The sequence below is a fragment of the Berghia stephanieae genome, chromosome 2 (assembly GCF_034508935.2).
Source record: "Berghia stephanieae isolate SIO BIC M18660-M18661 chromosome 2, UCSD_Bste_1.3, whole genome shotgun sequence".
NCBI lineage: Eukaryota > Metazoa > Mollusca > Gastropoda > Nudibranchia > Aeolidiidae > Berghia > Berghia stephanieae.
In genome coordinates, this window is record NC_088361.1 from 16,302,476 (window position 1) to 16,327,475 (window position 25,000).

At 34.5% G+C, this 25,000-nt stretch overlaps 1 protein-coding gene across 1 annotated transcript in view; it reads left to right on the top strand.

The window, feature by feature from the left end:
• Positions 1 to 25,000, top strand: part of LOC144966729 (uncharacterized) — a 73,195-nt gene that overhangs the window by 41,997 nt on the left and 6,198 nt on the right. Inside the window, exons 7-11 of the mRNA XM_078903499.1 lie at positions 2,834 to 3,109; positions 4,460 to 4,559; positions 9,032 to 9,207; positions 12,377 to 12,649; positions 19,560 to 19,750. Coding sequence (XP_078759625.1) covers positions 2,834 to 3,109; positions 4,460 to 4,559; positions 9,032 to 9,207; positions 12,377 to 12,649; positions 19,560 to 19,750 — 1,016 coding nt within the window. The remainder of the gene's footprint in view (positions 1 to 2,833; positions 3,110 to 4,459; positions 4,560 to 9,031; positions 9,208 to 12,376; positions 12,650 to 19,559; positions 19,751 to 25,000) is intronic.

Sequence of the window (25,000 nt, forward strand, 5' to 3'; positions counted from 1 at the left end):
CGCAAGTAAAATTTTAAAAAACAATTCTATGTGATGAAACCACGTATCTACATAATGCATAGCAACATAAAATTATCGGCAATTGAATGACGTATGTTAATAAAAATAATTCAAGAAGTGTCACACTTTGTGACACAGCAGTCACGTGGCTAAAACAGGTTGCACATCTATTCGGTAACTTGTGGGATCAATTATCTTTATTGTTATTTATTTCGGGAATTCTCAATGAAAATCTTTTTAAAGTAAGTCCTTCTGAGCCACTTGGGCTCATTGTAAGACAAATTAAGTTCTTAAGAGCCTTGTAGTCAATGGTGCAGGAGTCATCCCGATGTCAATAGCGTGAAGCGGACAATTAACGTATTTGATTAAAAACCTTTGAACAGCACAATAGTCTATCGCAGATTGCTATCCCAGCTTGACAAGTACCCTTTTACACATGAATGGAGTGAGTGATTGGAGTAAATATTCGTGCTCTATGAAAGTACAAATTGGCTGCGGTCAGAATCAAACACAGAACCACTAGGTCCAGAGTACAACGCGCTAACCACTCGGCCATCCTGCCTCATAAGCTTATAGACCCGGAACTTACCCATCTAGCTGTAGGGTTGAGCAGACAGATTACAGTTTAAAATGTAAAAAAATAAAATTCTCTTTATTCATCCCATAGAGGAAAATTTTCTCGAGGGTCTATTCCAAGGAAGATTGGAATAACCCAGGCGTCAGCCGCAGTGCAGCGCCGCAAATTAAGCTAGGGCGAGGTGACTTGCTCAAGGCCACACAGCGCAGTGATCGAACCTGGTATTTTCGGGTACAAAGCAAAGACCGTACCGCCGAGCCATGCAGACCCTCTATTATCCTCTTGAAAGGACGCTAGTCTGTCAAAGATTACTTTCATCAGCGAACTGGTATTCATTTGCACCTGGGTAAAGTGATGTGATTCCAAGAAAAAACATTATAAGATAATATCGGAGGTCACCGTAGTCTATGGATTTGACCCTTGAGCAATCTTTGGGTCATTAAAGGATGCACCCAATATTATTTCCTCTTTCCATTTGTCTTTTTTTCTAAGTAGTAAAGCACAGAAATATGCATCCATTTTGATAATGCATTTGCGCAAGCGATACACGACAGTCCGGTCCTAGTGCGGTACCCCATTTGAATAGAAGTTTTCTTCAGTTGTACAGGACAAATTCGTCCTTGGACAGTCCTGTCCTAGTGCGGTAGAAGCCTTAAAGTTGTGGAAGGAGAGTACAATGAAATAAGGTTGCATAAATATGAATGAACCGTTTTGTTGATAACTTTAAAGCAAACAACAGCAATTTTGTATTTGAGTCTTAATTCAACAGGTAGCTAGTGAAGTGACAATAACATAGACAATAGTTTTAACACATAGAGGTCGTTAAAGGTTTCTGGATTAAACAAGAATGGTTTTTGTAAGGCACAACAATACAATAATTGAATTGTGTTGGGTGAGAATATATTTTCTATCACTCTATCCTTTACCTTTCTCCTTATAAATAGTAATATATGGAGGATAGCTTCACCTTAATTGCTTTTATTACTTTTAGAGACTTTCCCAAGTTTGTAGTTATTTTTATAGCATACAGTTATAGCTATTGAAAACGTTGGTGCTTGAAGCTCCAAGAAATAAGTAACAATAATTAATGAAATGGAAGCTTCAATTTATTTAACTTAGACAGATGATGTGGAAAAACACGATGAATGAAACTTTATGGATGAATAAGAGATGTGAGAATGGCGTAGTTGTTAACTGTTATATCTAGCAGATAGTACTTCGCAAAACACTTGCGTCCTATTTAATGGATAGCAAACAATTGCAATTGTCCATTGAACACTATTGAAACGAAGTTTTGGTTACACTTCTAATAATAATTCAAATTGACTGGTTGCAAAGAAAACCCCCAAAAAAACAAGAAATAAACCAAAAAAAACATACAAAAAAACCCAACAAACCCCAACAAACCCTTCATGAGAACAACTGGGTTTCTGAATTGGAACAATCGGGTGTCCAAATGAGAACAACTGGGTGTCTGAATTACAAAAAGAGGTGATCTGGTGATGAAAATTTTCAATATCTATTTTGATAAATATCTCTAGAAAAGAGACATAGATATAATCAATCTTTAAAAAAAACAAGCAAGGACTCAACTACGCCCTGAGCGAGGATCGAACCCAGGATCTTCCGATCTGAAAGCAAGTGTCATACCATAAGACCATAAAGCCGCACAACACATTTAGAGGGAGTAGTTGTGATCTATTAAAACTAAAACCGTGGCTGTTTATAAAGAATGGCAATATTCACATAGATCTTTTGAGTTCTACAACTACATTTCTAACTACAATCATTTCACCTTACAAAATTACTTGCTACCAATTTGATATGATGATGGTACAATTAAAAGCCGTTTTAAGTTATATATATATATATATATATATATATATATATATATATAATATATATATATATATATATATATATATATAATTCTCTTTATTCATCCCCGAGGGGAAATTTGTCTCTAGGGTCTATTCCAGGAGAAGACTGGAATAATCCAGGCTTCAGTCGCAGTGCAGCGCCGCAAATTGAGCTAGGGCAAGGTGGCTTGCTCAAGGCCACACAACGCAGCGGCGGGTAATCAAACTCGGTACCTTTCAGGTACAAAGCAAAAGCCGTACCGCTGAGCCACACTACTATTTGTATATTCCAATTAAAGCCATCTCCTGAGAGAACGCGGTGATCTGCAGACATTTGATTTCGAGTCAACAAACTTCATCATTAAATAATACTATGCGATTTGTTTTTATACATCAGAAAATACAATGGCTCTTGTACTGGTAACAAGATCTGGAACTATTTTGGATAAAGGTTATTACAGCTTGACCTGTGACTTATACACGGTCAACACAAGCCTCCCTGTCACATACACTTGGTACCATAAGGGGAAGGTTATCCTCGGTGTCCAAGATAAAGTTCTTCAGTTCAGCGACCCTGAGACGGGAATGGGAGGAGAATACAAATGTTCTGCACATGATGGAGACATCCAGGCCTTTTCAAGAGGAGTGACAATTAAGATTGAGACAGCTTCACGTAAGCAATCTTATGTTTCTCATCATTTAATGGATTGGACAAGGGAAATCAGGCCAGAGCTGGAGAGTCTTACAATAAAAGTGAACTTTATGCTTTGATATACTTAAATATTTTAATCATCAATGTCAGATCCATAACTCCCATTCGTAAGCTTTTAAAAGCTATTAGCACGCATGACTTACCCATAAAATAAAATAAATAACAGTAATAAATAAAATTCCCTTTATTCAATCCATTGGGGAAATTTGTCTCTAGGGTCTATTCCAAGTGAAGACTGGAATAAACCAGGCGTCAGTCGCAGTGCAGCGCCGCAAATTAAGCTAGGGCGAGGGAACTTGCTCAAGGCCACACAGCGCATCGGGAGGTGATCGAACTCGGGACATTTCGGGTATGAAGCAAAGGCCGTACCGCTGAACCACGCTGACCCCCTAATAATGATGATAACAATAATGATCAGGATCATAATAATAATAAAACTAATAATAATAATATAATAATAATAATAATAATAATAATAATAATAATAATAAATAATAATAATAATAATAATAATAATAATAATAATATATATATTACCACTATATATACTATATACTACTATACATACTACTACTACTACTACTACTACTCTAACTACTACACTACTACTACTACTACTACTACTACTACTTACTACTACTACTAACTACTACTACTACACTATACTACTACTACTACTACTACTACTACTACTACTACTACTATACTACTACACTACTACTACTACTACTACTACTACTACTACTACTACTACTACTACTACTACTACTATACTACTACTACTACTACTACTACTACTACTAACTACTACTACTAACTACTACTACTACTACTACTACTACTACTACTATACTACTACTATACTACTACTACTACTAACTACTACTACTACTACTACTACAACTACTACTACTACTACTACTACTACTACTACTACTACTACTACTACTACTACATACTACTACTACACTACTACTACTACTACTACTACTACTACTACTACTACTACTACTAACTACACTACTACTACTACTACTACTACTACTACTACTACTACTACTACTACTACTACCTATACTACTCTACACTACTACTACTACTACTACTACTACTACTACTACTACTACTACTACTACTACTACTACTACTACTACTACTACTGCTACTACTACTAACTTCACTAATCATAATTTAGACCTACTAATTGAAATTGCTCTCTGTGTCACTGCCAAATAGTAACCTTTATTTTCGTAGGGAATTTAGTTACCTATTTGAATAATTCATTGCCCAACTATTTTTCTTCCATCACAGGGATCACAGCGAATACCCCATTGATATATGCAATCGGTAAAAATCGACATCATGGACGTCGTTTAGTGGTTGGGGAGACTTATTTATTGGAATGTCGCGGGTAAGATGCAAATGTTACTATTTGAATATCAAAAAAATATGTATCTAAAATAAATTGGAACAGAAGCTTAGATTTAATTTAGAAATCATTTTTGAACATTTCGTGTATCCCTTCTATCAACAAAACACAATAAACAAGAATCAAAAGAATAATGAGAGATGAGTGGATGACGTTTAAATTATGCATAAACAAATTAATAATATCCATTACTTTCATCATGAATAAATGCTTAAACTGACTGCCGTGCCTGATGTCTACAAAATTGCGTATGTTAAACTCTTATCGAAAAAAAATCTTAACAAAAAAAAATCTAAAAAATGTCGTCCCGTCTCTAAACTTCGCTTTTTATTAAATCTTTTTGAAAAGCTGGTCCTAAAACAAGTTCTAGCTTACCTTAAAGATGGAAGAAATATTTTAGTCTACCTACAGAGAAAATCACTCAACCGAAACTGTTCTTGTCTGAGTTGTAAATGATTTTCCTCAAATCATCTATAAGGGTTCCTACACACTTCTTAACCTTTTTGATTTTCAACAGCTTTTGACATCATCAATAACGAATTACTGTATAAACGTTTAAAAATAACTTTCGGCATTTCCAGTATGGCACTCGGTTGATTTAAATTTTATTTATTAAATAGACAAATAATTGTAGTTGTAAATAGTTTAAAGTATAATCAATTACCTTCGGAATGTGGTGTCCCATTAGGGTCAGTTTTTAGACCTTTGCTCTTTGTTCTCTACATACATTCACTTTTAATGTTTATTAGGGGCTTTGGCCTGTCCAACTACCGATATGCTGTTGACACCCAGATTTTCCCCGATCTGAATGTACCAAAAACTTACAAATTCTCATAAGTACATGTGAAAAATGTGTACTGGTTGTAAGGGATCAATGGGTATGAACAGGCTATAGTTGTATGACGACCTATTGGAGGTGATGTATAAGGGGAACAGAAGATTTTGGAACGAGATGAAATTAAAAGTAGGAGAGGTGTCCGTAGATTTGTTGAAAAGGTAAACAATCTTGGAACCTTCTTAGATCCAAAACTGTCGATGGACATCCAAATTAAGACAATGATCAATAGTTCCTTTCTTAGGATGTTCTTTTTTTATTTTCAAAGCCAGATTACTGTAATGCTCTGTTGTTTGGTGTTTCGGAAAAATAAGCTCAGGCCGCTGCAGGCAGCAAAAAATAATTCTGCCAGATTAGTCTTTCGAAAGCGGAGGTTTGACTCTGCTACACTTCCGCTTCGAAGATTGAAAATGAATAAATTCCCTTTATTCATCCCAAAGAGCATGCATTTCTTTAGGATCTGTTCCAAGCGAAGACTGGAATAACCCAGGTGTCACCCGCTGTGCAGCGCCGCAAAGGAGACGTGTATTTGAACTCGGTACCTTTCGGGTGTGAAGCAAATACCATACCCCTGATCCAGGCCGCCAAAAGGGTCAAATTCAAAGCATGTCCTGGTTTATTGCTGTCATGAAAATACACCAAGGTATTTGTAGTGAGGAACTTGCTGGACGAATTGGTCCTTTAATTTTAACGGTTCCTTCACTCTCCTAAAGTCAACCACTAGCTCCTTTGTCTTGCTTAGGTTAAGCTCTAGGTAGTGTGCATCACACCAAGATATAAATCTATCAATTTCTTGTATATAAGCCACTTCGTTGCCATTTGTTATAAGGCCTTGAAGAGTGTTGTCGTATGCAATCTTTATAAAAGGTACACTCAGGTTTTGACTTCTACAGTCATTCGTGTATATCGTGAATAATACAGGGGACAATACACAATCTTGAGGTGCACCAATATTGTAGTTACAGGAAGACACAGTTTGTCCTAATTGAACATACTGTGCTCTCTCGTAAGAAATTCGAGACCCAATCAATTATATACTTGTTTAAATTCAGAATAGTTAATTTTTGTACAAGCAACTGAGGTTGCATTGTATTGAACGCTGAAGAAAAATCAGCAAAAAGCAATCTGCAATAGCTCTTAGCGTGATCTAGATGCTTGTAGATGTTGTTTGTAAACAGCAGAATGGCAGCCTCCTTTATATGAATAATTTCAACACTGTAAAATATTAAAAACTGTCGAAAATTAAAAATTGAAATAAGTTAATAAATTAATATTTACATTATTTGGAAGTAAAAAAGAGAAATAATTATATAAAATTATTATTGCTTGTTGTTATAAAGCCTAATACTGGATGGCAGAGAAGATTTTCGGTGTCTTTCTGTTTTTGTTGAAATAGAGAAAGGTGACCACTCTTTCCTGACATAATAACTGATGGTCTTAGTGGATGATGCTGGTCATTTAATATTATAGTTATTTTACTAATACAAAATTTCTCGTATAAAAGATCTACATCGTCAACATCATTTATATAGCATTTAATGGATTTTTAAATACAGCCCACTTCGGATAATCGCAACACTTGGGATCATCGAAAATGTTGCGATTAGCCGAAGTTGCAATTAACCGAAGTTCAGTTTCCTGTCCACTATTTCAACATTTTACGCATTTATTGTAGAATCAAACCAGTTGTGGTAAATGTTATTCTTAGTCCACCACATACTGAGCAATTTGATTGAAATAAAAACCATATGGCAGGCCTGTGTAGATTTTTCAACCAAAAGAAGCTATGAAGCAAGCCACTATCTTATTCAGATTGGACGAAGTCTCACTATTTTTTTCTCAACATTTGTCAGAGTTAAAGAGATTAGCCGTGATGAGAGACCATAAGCTCTCACCAAACTCACAATGGTCACAATGCACAGTTGTTAATCCTAAAACAAAGGATATCGCTCAGTCTCTCTTTATAACTGTCATTGTCTACCTGTTGTCAAGATTATGATCAGCTCCCCACCCCTCTTCTATTTAATGGCCACCGATGACGTCACAAAACCATATCGCCAAGCCCCGCCCTCTTTTGACTCTAATATAGTGGTGACACACTACTGTAGCATTAAATCCCGCTCACTCTCGATTCTTCAACCTGTCACGATTTCATCCATGATGAAATTTAATCATGATATATTGTTTGATTTCTTGAATTTACCACTTTTTTGAGTGCGAAAATTTGTTGCGATTAATCGAAATTTGTTGCAATTAACCAGTGACTTTTATATAGAATTAATTCAATTTCTTAGGAAATGTTGCGATTAACCAAACGTTGCGACTAACCGAGTTGTAATTATCCGGAGTGGACTGTATTTGAATTTATTTTGTTCATTTCCACTTTTAAGCACTTGCATCCCCAAGCTATTATACAAAATGACAAGACACTTTCGATGACTGCTTTATGAAATAATGTGCAGAGGGTTTTATCTATGCTAAATTGAGAAAGTTTTGATAAAAAATAAGTACGTCTGCACATCTTATGCTTAATCACTTTCAAGTGTTCATCACACTTGAGCCTGTCATCAGTTGACGTGTATTCTTTGTTTTTTGTTTGTTTGTATTGTTTTTTTTGTTTGTTTTTGTTTATTATCAGGAAGAGATGTATATCTAAGATGATAAAAGAAGCAAATAAAGATATCAAAGTTTTTTTTCAGTTTTGGTTTTGGTGAGATTTGCTATACCTCAGTTTGTACAATTCTCGCCTCTCAAGCAAAGCAAGTTAATCAAAATAATTGGGTGGCTGGGTCTTTAGGTGTGAGTGGCTGAAAGTACTTTATTTCAGGCTAGCGAGTAATAAAGAATAATAAATAACAATATGAAATTGAATGTAAACTTCAATTTAATAAACGAAAACAGATTAAATTGAAGCTTACATTCAATTTCACATTCGAAGCAGCAACATTTACATTATCTAAAGGGTAGCAAACAGTCCATTCAGTAACACAGAAATTAGGATACAGTCACGCGTCATAGACCTTAAGGTGCTAAAAGACTTTGGGGTGGTAGTGTGTTGAGGGCAAAAAGACACACTTACTGGGCACATATGTATGATCCCGTATAAGAGGGAAGCACTCTAATGCCATCGAATATATCGGTACCCCTACAAATACAACGAGACGATTTACAGTGAAAATATCATCCTCCTTACAAAACGAATAATACTTTTTACTGCACCCTTTCGGTTAAGGATTTAAGAGAGGGCCAAGGCAAAACCAAGCGATATAATTCCCAGACAAGTCCATAAAGCAGCATGGAAGTGAAATCAGACGTTACAGAAGTAAAAACTTTATCCGTCCACCCGATGCCCAAAGTCGTCCTTAGACAATTGTTTATAAAAATCCCCATGTTTTTGAGCCATTCAGTAATACAGACTTTACATTAGTATTAAAAATTCTGAATTTTGTCAAGACCCCAAAGACTTTTGATATCCAAAATAAAATTTGAAAAAAAAAGAAAAGAAAAAAGTTGAGTACAGGAAGAAGATGGAGTGACAACTTTGATTGGGATGCACAAAATGTCTATGGCAGAATACATGAAAAGCACTATATAAACTCTTTGTCACCTCTCCTTTTAGGTTGTATTCATCCCCTGGAATGGTTTATGAGTGGAAGGTGGATGGAACCATTCAAAATCAGGCGTCAAAGACATTCGAGTTCAAAGAAGTACCACCTAGACGAGTTGAAATTGAGTGTAAATACAAGCTTGGATTGTTGACTTCGAAAGAAGGCAAACAACCATTTGACACAACTTGTAAGTAATAATGAAATCTTCCTTAAATCAGCTCATGAAAGGAGCAAACTTATTACACACCATTGTCAGAAATACTTTGATTAACTGTTCAGTGGTACGACAGTTGACTTCTGACATGTTGCTCCTTGATTCAAGTCAAACAATGGGTGGCAAAGGGTTGAGTATTTGGAAAATGGCTCTTTACTCACAGTCTGTCACCATCCTCAAATGTAAAATTAGAACCTAGTCGGATCAGTGTTGTTTTTTTTTCTTTTAGTTTCCAATTGTAGTAATCTTTCCCTTTTTCCTTAATCCCCAAGAACCATTGGGGTCATAGAGCCGGAGTTTGTCCCGGTATCTATAGCATGAAACGGACAATAGAAATGGTTTGCTACCCTTTGAATTGGACAATAGTCAAACGCAAAAGGCCCAGATCTATCAGCCTCATCTACTCAATCACTGCTGGGTGGACGAGGGCATCAGAAAAGAATTTTGACTTCACCCGAGATCGATCTTGCCACTTTGTGTGTGAAGCAAGCACTATATCTACTGAGCTGTTGGAACCTCAATACTCAATGACACCTTACTGGCGTTATAATAATTATAAATATCGGGTGTAGATGAGGTTTTTTCTGACCCCCTGCCCCCTTGTCCAGCTAGAATTGATTGGTTTGCTGGTTTGAAAGATCTCGCAAAAAGTATTTTGCTATAGACTAGTGTCCTGTCCAAAAGATAACAAGCAATTGTTATTCACCTTTTCAATCTGGCCTTATAGGATCTGGCCTTTGACGGACTAGTTATTTCTACTTTAAAATGCGGTTTCTAATTTGACATTGGGAACTGAGTATTTCACTCGTGAGTCAATCTGTGGATGGTCAGCGGATCAAATCTCTGAAGTCCCAATTTTCACGATCGGCGAATCAAAACTCTTAAGTCTACATACAAGCTTTGTGCATAATGTTTTATTTAGTTTTAGGCAGATCAGACCTATTGTCATCAGAGGTCTGATTCTCCCAAAATTAAATAAAATATGATGAAAAAAACTTGTATGTAGACTTAAGAGTTTTGATCTGCTGATTTTGAAAATCGAAACTTCAGAGGTTTGATCCTTGGCAACTTATCAATGACTTGTTGTAGCAGTTTATAGAATGCATCTTTGTCCTCATCTGTTGCGTCATATTTTGGGGCATAGATCTGTACAATGTTCATGTTGATATTATTACTCCATGTTGTAAAGGATGTCATGATGATCCTTTCTTTGTGTTGTTCCCATCCTCACAGTCACTTCTGGGCAAACTTGCTTAGAATTATTCCTACTCCCTGTGTATGAATCCTGTCCCCTCTCCCTGAATATAATATTTTCTCCCCAGACTTGAGGTGTTTCTGTCCAGATTGTATCCAGTGGGTTTCGCTTACTCTAAGTTTATGCAGCCTGTATCATATCATCTCTGTCACAATTTGAGAGATTTTTCCTGCTTGATACATGGTGCGAACATTCCACAATGCAATTTGAAGCTGCTTGTTTGGCAAAGACGTCATCGGGTCAGCAGAGTCCTTTCGGCTTTGTCTGTTGTCCTTAATAAATCCTGTCATTGCAGAAACTCTTCGGTCGCCCAAGCTAAATAAAGGATTTGATTTGTCCATCTCCGTTTCTGTAACAATGAGTTTTACGGAAGGATTGTTAACCCTTCGACAACCCCCAACCTGGAGGACTGGGTGACGCAAAAAGGGGGAGTCAACACACGATTAGTCGCCTTTTACGACAAGATGGCTTGACATTGGACTATTATTGCACCCTCTCATTTGTGGGACCCCCGCACACCACACAGTGGCCATCTCAGTATACTCTAAGTAAAGTCTGCCTTGGTGTCCAGAGATTTTTCTATGCAGCTGTGTGGTCCTGTGGTATGACACTCTTTTCGATCAGAAGTCCTGGGTTCGAGCTCGCTCGGCGCATAGTTGGAGTCCTTTGAAAAGGTTCTTTAGTCACATTTACTCACCTGGCCATTAACAGCGTTGTCTCGTGTCGGAAAAATTGTAATATTGCCTAACAAGCGTCATGTCTTGTTCTACATGTTACCTGTTGCTGTTGGTTAGGGACCCTGTGTAAAGTGCTTTGAGCACGTTTCCTTGTGCGCTATATAAAAGCTCAAGTCTTTCTTCTTCCAGTCATTAATAGTACTGTTTATAATGGTAGCCAGGTGCAAATTATGCTATTTATGTCAGTAGGGTAACTCCAGCAGTTATATTTATGACATCAGGAAAGAGAAATAACATGCAATTTAGATATATATTCTTATAAGATACTTGTTTGATAAGATAATTTTACGCGCTTCCGGATAAATAGCAACACATTATTGCATTGTTGCGTTTATGCCTATGTGTTTGAGTTTGTGTGTATTTGTTTGTGTGTGTGTGAGAGAGAGAGCGAAAGAAAAAGAGAGTGAAAGAAAAAGAGAGACGCGAAAGAGAGAGAGAGAGAGAGAGAGAGAGAGAGAGAGTGAGAGAGAGAGAGAGAGAGAGAGAGAGAGAGAGAGAGTGAGAGAGAGAGAGAGAACTTTTTCCTTTTGTTGAAAACACATTTTTTATTGATGCTGTGGTTTTGGTAAAATACTCACAGCATTTGCCCGCCAGATGAAACATACCACATACCAAACTATGCAAAACTTTATATGTATGCGGTCTGATTTATTTATTTTTGTGAGAACTGTCACCCAACTGGATTTCTGGATATAAAAATAAACAGCTGAGTGACATCATCTGCATTCGTTTTGTAAATAGCCTTTGTTGTTTTAAAAAAAATATTCTTATAGGGAATGAGATTAGCGGAAGAGTAGCGTCCCTTGATTGGACGTCACCCATAGTCTGTGACATCACCGGCGGAAACGTTATTAGAGAGAGAACGTCATGTCTGGTTGTGCGCATGCGTCTCTCGTCCTCGCTTCCGGTGAAAGAGGCTTGAGACACGTCAAAGCCAAATTGACGTTCTCTCTGTAAGGTGACGTCCAATCAAGGGACGCTACTCTTCCGCTAATCTCATTCCCTATAGTTGCACCATGTGATGATGCGACGCCGCTGAAATCAACGTCGTACTTTTTTCTTGCACGCTATAATAAATCAGTTTGGAAAACAATCAGCTCCAGCATGAAAAATTTTAACGCTCGTATATACTGTCATTTTATCTTTTCAGACATAAAATCTGTACAGATGTTGATAAACGGTAATCCAGAGGGTGCGATATATCCATTGAAAGGGTCAAAGGTCAAGATTGAATGCAAGGTGGAGAAGTCCGCTAAAACTGATAAAACTGTCAAACGACATTGGTACCTAGACGAGACGAAGTTGAAGGATGAAACAGCCATGCATTATACTCTCCACGTAAGAAAAAACATTCATAGAGTCAAATGTATTTGTGAGGTCAATGGAGATAAACGAGGTAGAACAATTACTTCGATTGTTTCAAGTAAGTCTCTCATTCTTTATCATATTAAATTACTGATTAAACTTTACAATTATGAGTATAATTTTTAATGTTTTCATATTCATATAAAATGTCATAATAATCTCATTATTATGTTTAAAACGCATCATCATCATCATCATCATCAACATATTCTTCTTCTTCTTCTTCTTCTTCTTCTTCTTCTTCTTCTTCTTCTTCTTCTTCTTCAAAGGATGCATGCAAGAATTGACGAAGCCACAGACAACACTCCCATAAAAACCTATTCTATTCTTCCACACAAAATTGGCAACTCATACAGAATGATCTATTTGCTTTATATTCATTGTCTACAGAATGACAATTGCATTTTAATTTTAGAAAATGAAGTTGTACACAGTAGACAAAAACTTCTTATGCTTAATTTAATTATGTAAATCAATCATTAGACCTATCATTGGATCTGGAAACTGTACATGGAGACTCTTAAACAACAGTCAATGTTTCTAAAAAATGTCCATATATAATAAGTAGGTAAATAAGAGAGCTTAAGCGAATAGACTAGACACATATTTTACTATTTCACATAGCACGATAGTAATGTAATTCATTCTTTTGATTTATATATATATATATATATATATATATATATATATATATATATATATACATATATATATATATATATATATATATATATATATATATATATCAAATGAATGAATAATAATGAATAATATAATATATATTTAGTAGTTGTAAGCCTCCCAGTCCGAATGATGCTTGCTGAGAATTGTGTGATTCAGTCATAGTCGATGAGCATAGCTGCTCTCTCCATCCATGTTGTTAATTGTTTCCATTGGTCACGGTCCCGGGCCAGAGTTCTGATGCTGTCAAGATCTTGTTGTGACTTTAGTACGGAGGGCACTGCAATATTTCTTAGTTCTTAAGGGATTAATTCAGCCTCATCTGAATCCAGAAATTTCTGATATGTAGAGAGGTCCTGGTTCAGGGTAGTCAATATTGATGTTAGTGGTCTCCCTATATATTTGTTGCCATGAAGGAAATATTCTGTCATTGCAGATTGGGCTGGAATGTTATCTTCTTGACGTAAGATCTGGCCAAATTGCCTCCATCGCTGTTCTTTTATTGATGTACACAGGCATTGGTCTCTAGTTCTTTCATAGAGATCAGTGTTTGTAATTGTCTCTGGCCAATAGATTCCGATTACGCGACGTAATTGTTTGCTGTGATATACATCGAGACTTTCTAAGTTCTTTTTCTTTTGGTGAGGCCTCAGGTTCCACAATTATATGTCAATATTGGAATAATCAGCGCCTCGTAAACATGTAGTCATTTATTCTCACTGATTTTGTTATTTCTTTTAAATACATTTTGGAGTTGGTTGAATGCATTGGTGGCTATCTGCTTTCATTTTCTGATGTCTTCATTTTTGTTGATCAAATTGCCCATTTTACGTACACTCTTCCATTCATTTAAATTTCTGCTGATTTTTATATATTCTGTTTTGGATTGATTCACTTTTAGATTCCATGCTTCTAGGGTAGTTGATATAATTGGCATGTATATTTTCACTTCATGTTCTGATTCAAAGATTAGGTTTGTACCATCTGCGTATATCAATTCACGTGTGATCTTCTTCGTTGGTGGTAATTTTGGTCGTAGTTCTTTCATGGCCAAATTGAGTTATATCGTGAATAGAATTGGACTCAAGCTGTCTCCTAGAGGGGATTCAGTTGAGGTTGATATTGTTTTTAATTCTCTGCCGGATTCAAATTGTAATTTAGTATTTGATAATAGGTATCTTATGTGCATCACGTGATAACTTGGTTCTACATATGGTGTCGAAAGCTGAACTCATATCTATTCAAAGTATGGTAAATTCTTCCTTATATTTCTCTGTTCTAGCTTTCACCCATCGATGGTACCATACTATGTCCGCAGTGCTTCTATCTCTTCTAAACCCGCCTTGTGAAAGATATTCCTCTACCATTTCTCTGATTCTGTTGAGTGTGATTGTGCTTAAAACATTTCGTAGCGTGGATAATAAATCGATTGGTCGCAAATTTTCTAAAGGGCCTTTCTTTTTATTTTGTTTATTTAGCAGAAGGAGTTTTCCACTTCCAAGATTGAGAACTTGTTTTGTCTTAAATATCTTATTATACATATCAGCCAGTATTTGCATGCCTTCATCGTCAAGACATTTTAGTTCTTCTGCTCTAACACTATCTAAACCTGGCAATCTGTTGTTATTGAGCTTTTGTATGGCTTCACTTAATTCTTGGGAAGTTATAGGCATTTCAAGATCTGGATTGGTATACTCGAATGGTTCCACTTCTTGAATACTCTTGTATTTCTCAGTGTAGTACATGCTTATAATGTTTATAATTTCTTTATCATTACATAAGGTCGTATTACATTTATCTTTGATTATAAGTCTATTTTGCGTTTTCTGTCTTTTGATTGTATTCACTGCTTTGAACATTTTCAAACTGTCACTCGTACTTTTTATTTCTGTCACAATCTCGTCTATTTTCTATTTGTGATTATCTATTGATTGAGATTTAATTTTATGCATGATTTCATTTCTTTGTCTCTTCTTTTTTCTTCACATCTGTATTTGAGCAGCTGTTGATGTCAAGTCTCAGTTGTGTTTGCTGCTGTGATAAGTCATGCAGTATTGGACGTTTTTTTACTACTTCTCTCAGGCAGTGTTGTTTCCCTGCTCATCAGCACGTTTTGGACAAGATGTTTTTGAATTTCATCCGGGTTAGAAGCATCCTTTAAATTCTTTGATGAAAGATTTGACGCGAGTGTGTTTCTGAAATTTTCTTTGACTGTTTTCATTTTCTGTTGACTTGAAATTAAGAGTCTATGGTCTATGGATGTCTTTGTTCCTGCATACGTTTGTGAATCATTGAGAATGCGTTTGCAATGGTCTGAAATTATGATAAAGTCTGTCTGATTGTAAGTGTTGATACTCTTATCCTCAGAATTTATCCACATTCCTTGCCATGTAGTAATATGGCGGGAAGGGTGTTTAAATGGCATTATTAGGTATGAATAATTTATGTTCACAGCAAGGATTACTATACTGGAAAGGATTGACATGTGGAATCTTCAGCCTCCGCTAGTGGGGGCCATTGGTTGGATAACGATTTCAAGCAAAACTACTACTTTTCTGCCTTGGTACAATTTCCTTGAATGCGCAATAATTGATTCTGTTCTTATAATTTCGGTACTTTATAAGAAATTGGTTAATTGGCGACCATAAGTTTTAAATACTATTTCTTATATCTTGAATGATATGAAAATATATAAAAAGTAGTGAACTATCAACAATTTTACTGGAAAGTATGAACTATTTTTATGACGCCCTCTTACAAATTGAGTGATTGGGTTTCTTTTCATTTTTTAAAATCGAAAGTACGAATCTGCTTTCAATTGCTTTTAATAACTAGATAGATCTATGGCTAATTTATCGAACCAGAATCTTTGAAAAGTGGTAAGTACCAATAATAATTGCGTAATAATTATTATTTAAGAAATGTTTAGAATTAGCATCTGGCTGTAGTTCCTGCAGACGATAGATAGACCCGTTGTCGTCCTTGCTCTGTCGAGTCGCACAGATTCAGATATGGTGATCAGACTGACATCCTGATTCGGATTTGTTTCTTATTTTATTATGGCTTGTGGCTTTATATTTATATCTTTTTTTTCTATATGGTTAACTGATAAATATTGACTTTATTGTATTAGTCTAGTGTATAAGTCTAGAGGGCTCTTTGCTCGTCACGTCAACTTCACAACTTGAACTTGAACAGTTGCTAGATAGATTGCTATTGCTAGATAGCTAGACTAGAATAGTTAGTGGGTCTGATATTACCATATATGATGGAACTTGGACTCTGAATATATAGTTATGCCCATTACTTGGATCTGGTGTTGCTGATATGACTGTCAATCGTATGGGACTAGTACTCTGAATATATAGTTTTGCCTCATTGATCAAAATGATCTGAGTCTGAGATGTTACTGTTACAACAGTTACACTCACCCAACTCAATCACTCTAATTATCTCTGTGACTATGGCTATGGGAGGGAATTATGGATCCATTGACTGAAAGGATTGTACTAGTAGTCTGAATATATAGTTTTGTCTCAATGATCTGAGAAGTAACTCTATTAATTAACTCTTGACTACATGGAAGGGAACTAAGGGATCTGATTCTGATGCTACTCATTGACTGTAAGGAATGAACTATAGTATAGTAGTCAGATTTTTTATGAATGGCGCATGTTTTTCTAGTTTTTCTCAGATGTCCTTCTATCAAAAGTTGTAAAACTTTGTGTCAACCTCCGAATCAATTTCTATTAACTGAATAAACATTTTGGCCCGTATTGTGATGCCATATCACAAAAAAGATTTCTTCTTCACGACCTTAAAAATCTACTTTAAAACCCAGTCATAAAATTAGAGATTTTACTCTGCTAAAAATGTAAACATTTTCGCACCACAAAGTAAGATGAATTCATCGTTTTTAAAAATAATCTTGTGACACGGTAGTTCCGGCTTGTGGTTATGAGTTCATATCATACTATTTTCCCAATCAAAGCAACACACATTAACTGTTATAAAGTAACAACTAATGTAGTTTGCATCCCATTTTGACTTTGTAATTTATTGCTTTTTATTTACATCACGTCACAATTACCGAAGACTGATATGAATCTCTAGCTTTAACTCATTTGAACTAGTGATTAAATACTCACAATTGTCAAATTAACAATGAACGTTTATATTTAACTTTGAAAAATTGTATCTATGCATGAACGTTTCACACAGCATTTTAAGTTTTCTTTTAAACCTATAAGCTCTTAAACAATACGATATGATACGGAATCTCTATCGGTTCCTCTCTCGTAAGGCTGCGAAAAGAAGTCCACTTTTATCTATCGATAAGTCATTAATTAAAGAGGACAGCTATGGAATTGGAATTTCACAATCAACCCTCAGTTTTGCATGTTATTGTTGTTGAACACAAGAACATATTTGTGGAAATATTGTATCATAAATTGATGAATTTCTACTTTTGACTGGTCTACATTAAATTTATGTAATCCTCTTTGGCATAAAGAACAAGCTATTTCTCAAAAATTTGAAATCAAAATAATGTTGGAAGCGCGTAATGTTCACTTTCATTTGTATTCATCAATAACGTATATTGATTGTTATAAAATGTAAACATGTCTGTCGTTCCTTCATATTCGGATTCTGTACGAACATCATATAAGTTTCAATTAATCGAACATTCCATTTTAAACAAATTCTTTCAAAATGGATAAGCGGAAAATCATATTTTTGACACTATAATCATATTTAGATTCCAATACTTACTAGTTATCGATTTTAATATAGCTGTAATAAGTGAAATTCTTTCCTATTGTTTTAAAATTCGTGAAAAATATATTTTACTAGGACAAAATGATCCAGAGGTTCATACAAATTTTTGCAGCTGTACATTGTGAACAGCTGAGAAAAAGAAGACAAAGGTGCGCCCCTTATTAAAAATCCGACTATTGTATCCCTTAGTAGATATTTTGGTCTTCATCTTTTTCTTGGGATCATCCTCCGCAGATCACCTCCCTTTGTTGATATTTTACATCTCCTTTCCCCTTCATCTAATTGTTCACCTTCATCTTCATCATCATTTTGCATGTACATTCATTAATCAAGCTTCTAAAGAAATCATCCTGAATCAATCACTATAAGGTCAGTTTTTAGAATATCTAACTACTCATCCTTTCCGTTTCTTGGCTACTCTTATTCACTGCTGATAATAATAATCATTAAATATTTTTTTGGACCTAGAATTCACAAATAACTCTCTAAAAAGGTAGATCTTGCCATATAATAATGCCCCTGCTGTTATTTTGGTGTAAATTTTCTCTATTTTTTGTTGGCCTCCACTAGCGTTGCCTGAAGATTCCATATGATTGTCCTTTCAGTATAGTTGTCCTTGGTTCACAGCAAAAATCAATGAGATACTGGTCATTTTCATAACGCAGTCCTTTGGAATAAGCACCAAGGCATGTTACGTTGTTGTCTTTCCTTGCTCCTATTTTTATATATATGTAATTCATTAATTTGATATATATATATATATATATATATATATATATAATATATATATATATATATATATATAAATATATATATCTTTATATCTATAAAATGATTGAATTCTATTTTTTCCCTATGCACAATAGTAATATATGTATTTATAATATATGGGCAATAGTAATCTATGTATTTATAATATGTATTATTCGCTTATTCTCTCTTATTTACCAACTTACTTTCCCCCATCCTATTATAATAGATATACATACATCTAGTTACGGCACCAGTCGACAATATTTATATTGTTCACTACACATACCTCGTATTGCTTTTACAGTAACTATAACTACCCAAACATTTTTGAATTTCCCCATGTCCTGAAAATAATATCCTTTTAAAAGTTATCTGTTTTAGGTTCACATGGTCCATAAGCATCTAGATTAGAAGGAAGTTAATGATGATGATGATGATGATGATGATGATGATGATGATGATGATGATGATGATGATGATGACGATGATGATGATGATGATGATGATGATGATGATGATGACGATGATGATGATGATGGTGATGATGATGATGATGATGATGATGATGATGATGATGATGATGATGATGATGATGATGAGCGGGAGGAGGAGGAGGATGACCATTAACATTGTCGTCATCATCATCATCATCATCATCATCATCATCATCATCATCATCATCATCATCATCATCATCGTCATCGTCGTCGTCATCATCATCACACCATCATAATTGCATTTTATTAATATTTTAGACTCTCCTAAACCCACAAGTGTTATGAAAACGGGAGAAACTGATGACAAGTTACAGAATTCAAAATACTCTTACATTGTTGGGACTCCAGTTAGTATATATTGTAAATCTCCATCTTACGCCGAAGGAGCAACATTCACATGGATGAAGGACAACGTTCCTATCAAGAATGCCATATCACAAAAATACGAGGTAAGTACGACCACTCTCTGACAGGTATCCATAATGCAAATTAACCAAATACAAAACAACAACAACAACAACAACAACAAACAAACCAACTGTCAAACAAACCGTTTTCAAAATATATCATACTTGTGACTTTTTTATGTCTATAAGACACAAGTATTGAGTCATACCAATCTATTTTGTACTTTAATATAAAGAAAACGTTCTTTAGTTGTATGACCATGTGTACGTATGGAGTTTTTTTTTGGGTCTTGATTCTTAAATGAACTAAAATAGGTATAAAGTAAAACAGATTCTAAAGAAGTGCAAAGGTCGTTAATCCAATTGTTTTGGGATTTAGTCCCATCTTCATCAACAATAAAATCAATTAAAACGATAATAATTCAAGTTAAATCCAGGTATATGGCGAAAAGACTTTCTACTTGTCCAATCAAATTTTTTTTAAAATATGGCTGAAAGTTAAAAGGTTTTATCTGCTTCATATTAGCTGCAGCTTTTGATTTTGTATGTTGACATTTAAAAATTGTCGCACTTTTAACCTGCTCTCATAAATCTCATTACACCATAAATTATTCCTGAACATTCTAGTTGGTAGATACAGTGCAACCTCTGGATAACGACACCCCTCAATAACGACAACCCCTAGATAGCGACATTGACCACTGGTTCCAATTTTTTTTTGCTATACGTTATTAGTAATAAAACCCAAAAATAGCGACCTACATTTTAGTGAAACCCCTCTTAAGTGACATCGTTTTTAACAATAATCGGCAGTTGATACCCGACTGTCGTCATCTCCTACTCTAAACCAGTAATTTAAAAAACGCTATTTATTTCCCCCTCCCAATGACACCGCCTTGTTATTGACCAATTAGAAGACATGTTTACTACACTGCATGGAATCAGTGCTAGTTTCAATGGAACCACAGAAAAAGAAGTTTATCAGTGGATGGAACTCTCAAGGGTCAATTAACCTTCCCTGTTAGCTACCTGTCTGAGGTTGGTGAAGGTTAACTGGTATCAGGCAGTGCGGCATCCAATGGGGGCAATTATGGATATTTATGGTCTTAACATATATGTTGAAATAGCTGGGAGAAAAATAATGGCCTTTTCACTTTGTTAATTTCATTTGAAATTCAGTTGTTTTTTTAAACATCAGTCCAAATTTGATATTATTTTGTGCAATATCTGTTGTTTTTTTTGTTTACAAAAAAAAAAAAAAAAAACACAACAAAATATGGCAAGATGTTGATCTACTAATTATAAGTACTTTTAAATTTTGGTGCACTTAAATAAATATTTGGGCATTAAAAAGTCAACAGGATCTCATGGATTTATATAAAATCACAACTAGATGTGTTCACCTGACCTGTGTTCTTGTGCGGTGTTCTCCTATGGCCACTTGATTTTATTGATTTAATTTTAGTTTTGTTAAATGGTGTTCTAGCACTGTTACGATCAAAACAATGGCAATGCGCATCGAGAGTGAAAGCGTAACTGGTATACCCATTGAAAACAGAAGAAATGCACATTCTAACGTTGGTGGACATGTTTTGTTTCAGGTACTGATCCCTGCATCGCACTGTTATGTATTCATAGGTCTCACCACCTCCCTTTTTCCGCCATCTTGAAAACCCCGGAATAACGACACTATAATATGAGATTTAGAGTGGTTGTCCTTTAACATTGATGAGAGTGGTAGTGATGGTGGTGGACTTTGTGGTGGTGGATGTTGTGGTAGTTGTTATGGAGGTGTTTGTGTTAGTGGTTGAGTTGTTGGAGGTTATGGAGGTGTTTTAGGTGGTGTTGGCTATGATGGTGGTGGTTATGGATATGTTTGTGGTTGTGGAGGTGGTGAGGGTGGAAATGTTGATGGTGCTGATGTTTGCAGTGGTGTTAATGGAGGTGTTTGTGGTGATGAGGGCGATGGTGATGGTATAGATCTGTTACTGATGTTGGAAGTTGTAGTGGTGTTAATGGAGGTGTTTATGGTGGTGACGGCAATGGTGATCATTATTGATCTCTTGCTGATTTTGGAAGTTGTAGTGGTTGTTATGGAGGTGTTTGTTGTGGTGAAGGTGATGGTGGTGGTTATTGATCTGTTACTGATGTTGGAAGTTATACGGTTTTAATGGAGGTGTTTGTGGTGGTGATGTTGATGGTTATTGATGTTACTGATGTTGCTAGTTGTAGCAGTGTTAACAGAGGTGTCTGTGTTGGTGAGAGTCGTGGTGATAATTGGTGATCTGGTGTCATTTGTAGAATTTTGTGATGGAGATTGTGATTGTTGTTGTGATGATGAAGTTGGTTGAAGTGGTGATAAGGATAGAAGTGGTGTTCGTGGGGGAAGCAGAGGTGGTATGTATGTATGTATGTATGTATGTATGTATGTATGTATGTATGTATGTATGTATGTATGTATGTATGTATGTATGTATGTATGTTGTATGTATGTATGTTATGTATGTATGAGTATGTATGTATGTATGTATGTATGTATGTATGTATGTATGTATGTATGTATGTATGTATGTATGTATGTATGTATGTATGTATGTATGTTGTATGTATGTATGTATGATGTATGTATGTTATGTATGTATGTATGTATGTATGTATGTATGTATGTATGTATGTATGTATGTATGTATGTATGTAGATATGTATTGTATGTATGTATGTATGTATGTTATGTATGTATGTATGTATGATTGTATGTATGATTATGTGATGTATGTATGTATGTATGTATGTATTAGTATGTATGTATATGTATGTATGTATGTATGTATGTATGTATGTATGTATGTATGTATGTATGTATGTATGTATGATTATGTTATGTATGTATGTATGTTATTATGTATGTGTATGTATTTGGGATGTTGTATGTATGTTATGTATGTATGTATGTATGTAGAATGTATGTATGTATGTATGTATTATGTATGTAATGTTGATGTATGTATGTATGTATGTATGTAAAGTATGTATGTATGTGTATGTATGTATGTATGTTGTATGTATGTATGTATGGTATGTATGTATGTATGTATGTATGTATGTATGTATGTATGTATGTATGTATGATATGTATGTATGTATGTATTAGTATGTATGTATGATTATGTATGTATGTATGTATGTATGTATGTATGTATGTATGATATGTATGTATGTATGTATGTTATGTATTGTATGTATGTAGTATGTATGTATGTATGTATGTATGTATGTATGTATGTATGTATGTATGTATGTATGTATGTATGTATTAGTATGTATGTATGTATGTATGTATGTATGTATGTATGTATGGTATGTATGTATGTATGTATGTATGTATGTATATGTATGTAGTATGTATGAGTATGTATGTTTTGTATGTAGTAGTATGTATGTTGTAGTATGTATGTATGTATGTATGTATGTATATGTATGTAGTAGTTATGTATGTATTAATGTATGTGTATGTATGTATGTAGTATGTATGTATGTAGTATGTATGTATGTATGTATGTATGTTAGTATGTATGTATGTATGTATGTATGTATGTATGTATGTAGTAGTGTATGTATATTATGTAGTAGTATGTATGTATGTATGTAGTATGTAATGTATGTATGTATGTATGTATGTATGTATGTATATGTAGTATGTATGTATGTATGTAATGATAGTTATGTAATGTTATGTATAGTATGTATGTAATGTAGTATGTATGTATGTATGTATGTAGTAATGTATGTATGTAATAGTATGTATGTATAGTAGTAGTATGTATGTAATGTATGTAAGTAAGTATGTAATGTATGTAAGTAATGTAAGTATAGTATGTAAAGTATGTATGTATGTATGTAAGTATGTATGTAGTAGTATGTAAGTATGTATGTATGTAAGTATGTATGTATAAAGTATGTATGAGTTGTATGTAAGTATGTATGTAGTAAGTATGTAGTAGTAGTTATGTAAGTAGTAGTAGTAGTAGTAGTTATGTATGTATGTATGTATGTATGTATGTAGTGTATGTATGTAGTAAGTAGTAAGTAGTAGTAAGTATGTAGTATGTATATAGTATGTAATGTAGTAAGTAAGTATGTAGTATGTAGTAGTATGTAAGTATGTATGTATGTATGTAGTAAGTATAGTATGTAAGTATAGTAGTAATAGTATGTATAGTATAGTATAGTAGTATGTAATAGTATAGTATGTAATGTATGTAGTAAGTATGTAGTAGTATGTATGTAGTATGTATGTATGTATGTATGTATGTATGTAAGTAAGTAGTAGTATAAGTAGTATAGTATGTATGTAAGTAGTAGTAGTATAGTATAGTATAATGTAAGTAGTATGTAGTAAGTAGTAAGTAGTATGTATGTTATGTATGTATGTATGTAGTAGTAGTAGTATGTATGTAGTAGTATGTATGTATGTAATGTATGTATGTATGTATGTATGTAGTATGTAGTAGTAGTGTATGTAATGTAGTTAGTAGTATGTATGTATGTAGTAATGTAGTATGTATGTAGTATGTAGTAGTATGTATGTATGTATGTATGTAAGTAGTAATGTAGTAGTATGTAGTATGTATGTATGTATGTAGTATGTATGTATGTATGTATGTATGTAGTATGTAGTATGTAGTATGTAGTAGTAGTATGTATTATGTAGTAGTATGTATGTAGTATGTAAGTAGTATGTATGTATGTAGTAGTATGTATGTAGTAGTGTATGTATGTATGTAGTAGTATGTAGTATGTATGTATGGTATAGTAATGTATGTGTAGTATGTATGTATGTATGTAGTATGTATGTAGTTGTATGTATGTATGTATGTATGTATGTATGTAGTATTAGGTATGTAGTAGTTGTAGTAGTAGTAGTATGTAGTATGTATGTATGTAGTAGTAGTGTATGTATGTAGTAGTAGTATGTATGTATGTAGTAGTAGTATGTAGTGTAGTAGTATTAGTATGTAGTATGTATGTATGTATGTAGAGTAGTAGTATGTATGTATGTATGATGTATGTATGTATGTAGTAGTAGTGTAGTAGTAGTATGTAGTAGTAGTATGTAGTAGGGATGTAGTAGTAGTAGAGTAGTTAGGTAGGTAGTAGTAGGTAGTAGTAGTAGGTAGGTAGGTAGGTAGGTAGGTAGGTAGGTAGGTAGTAGTAGGTAGGTAGGTAGGTAGGTAGGTAGTAGTAGGTAGGAGGTAGGTAGGTAGGTAGGTAGGTAGGTAGGTAGGTAGGTAG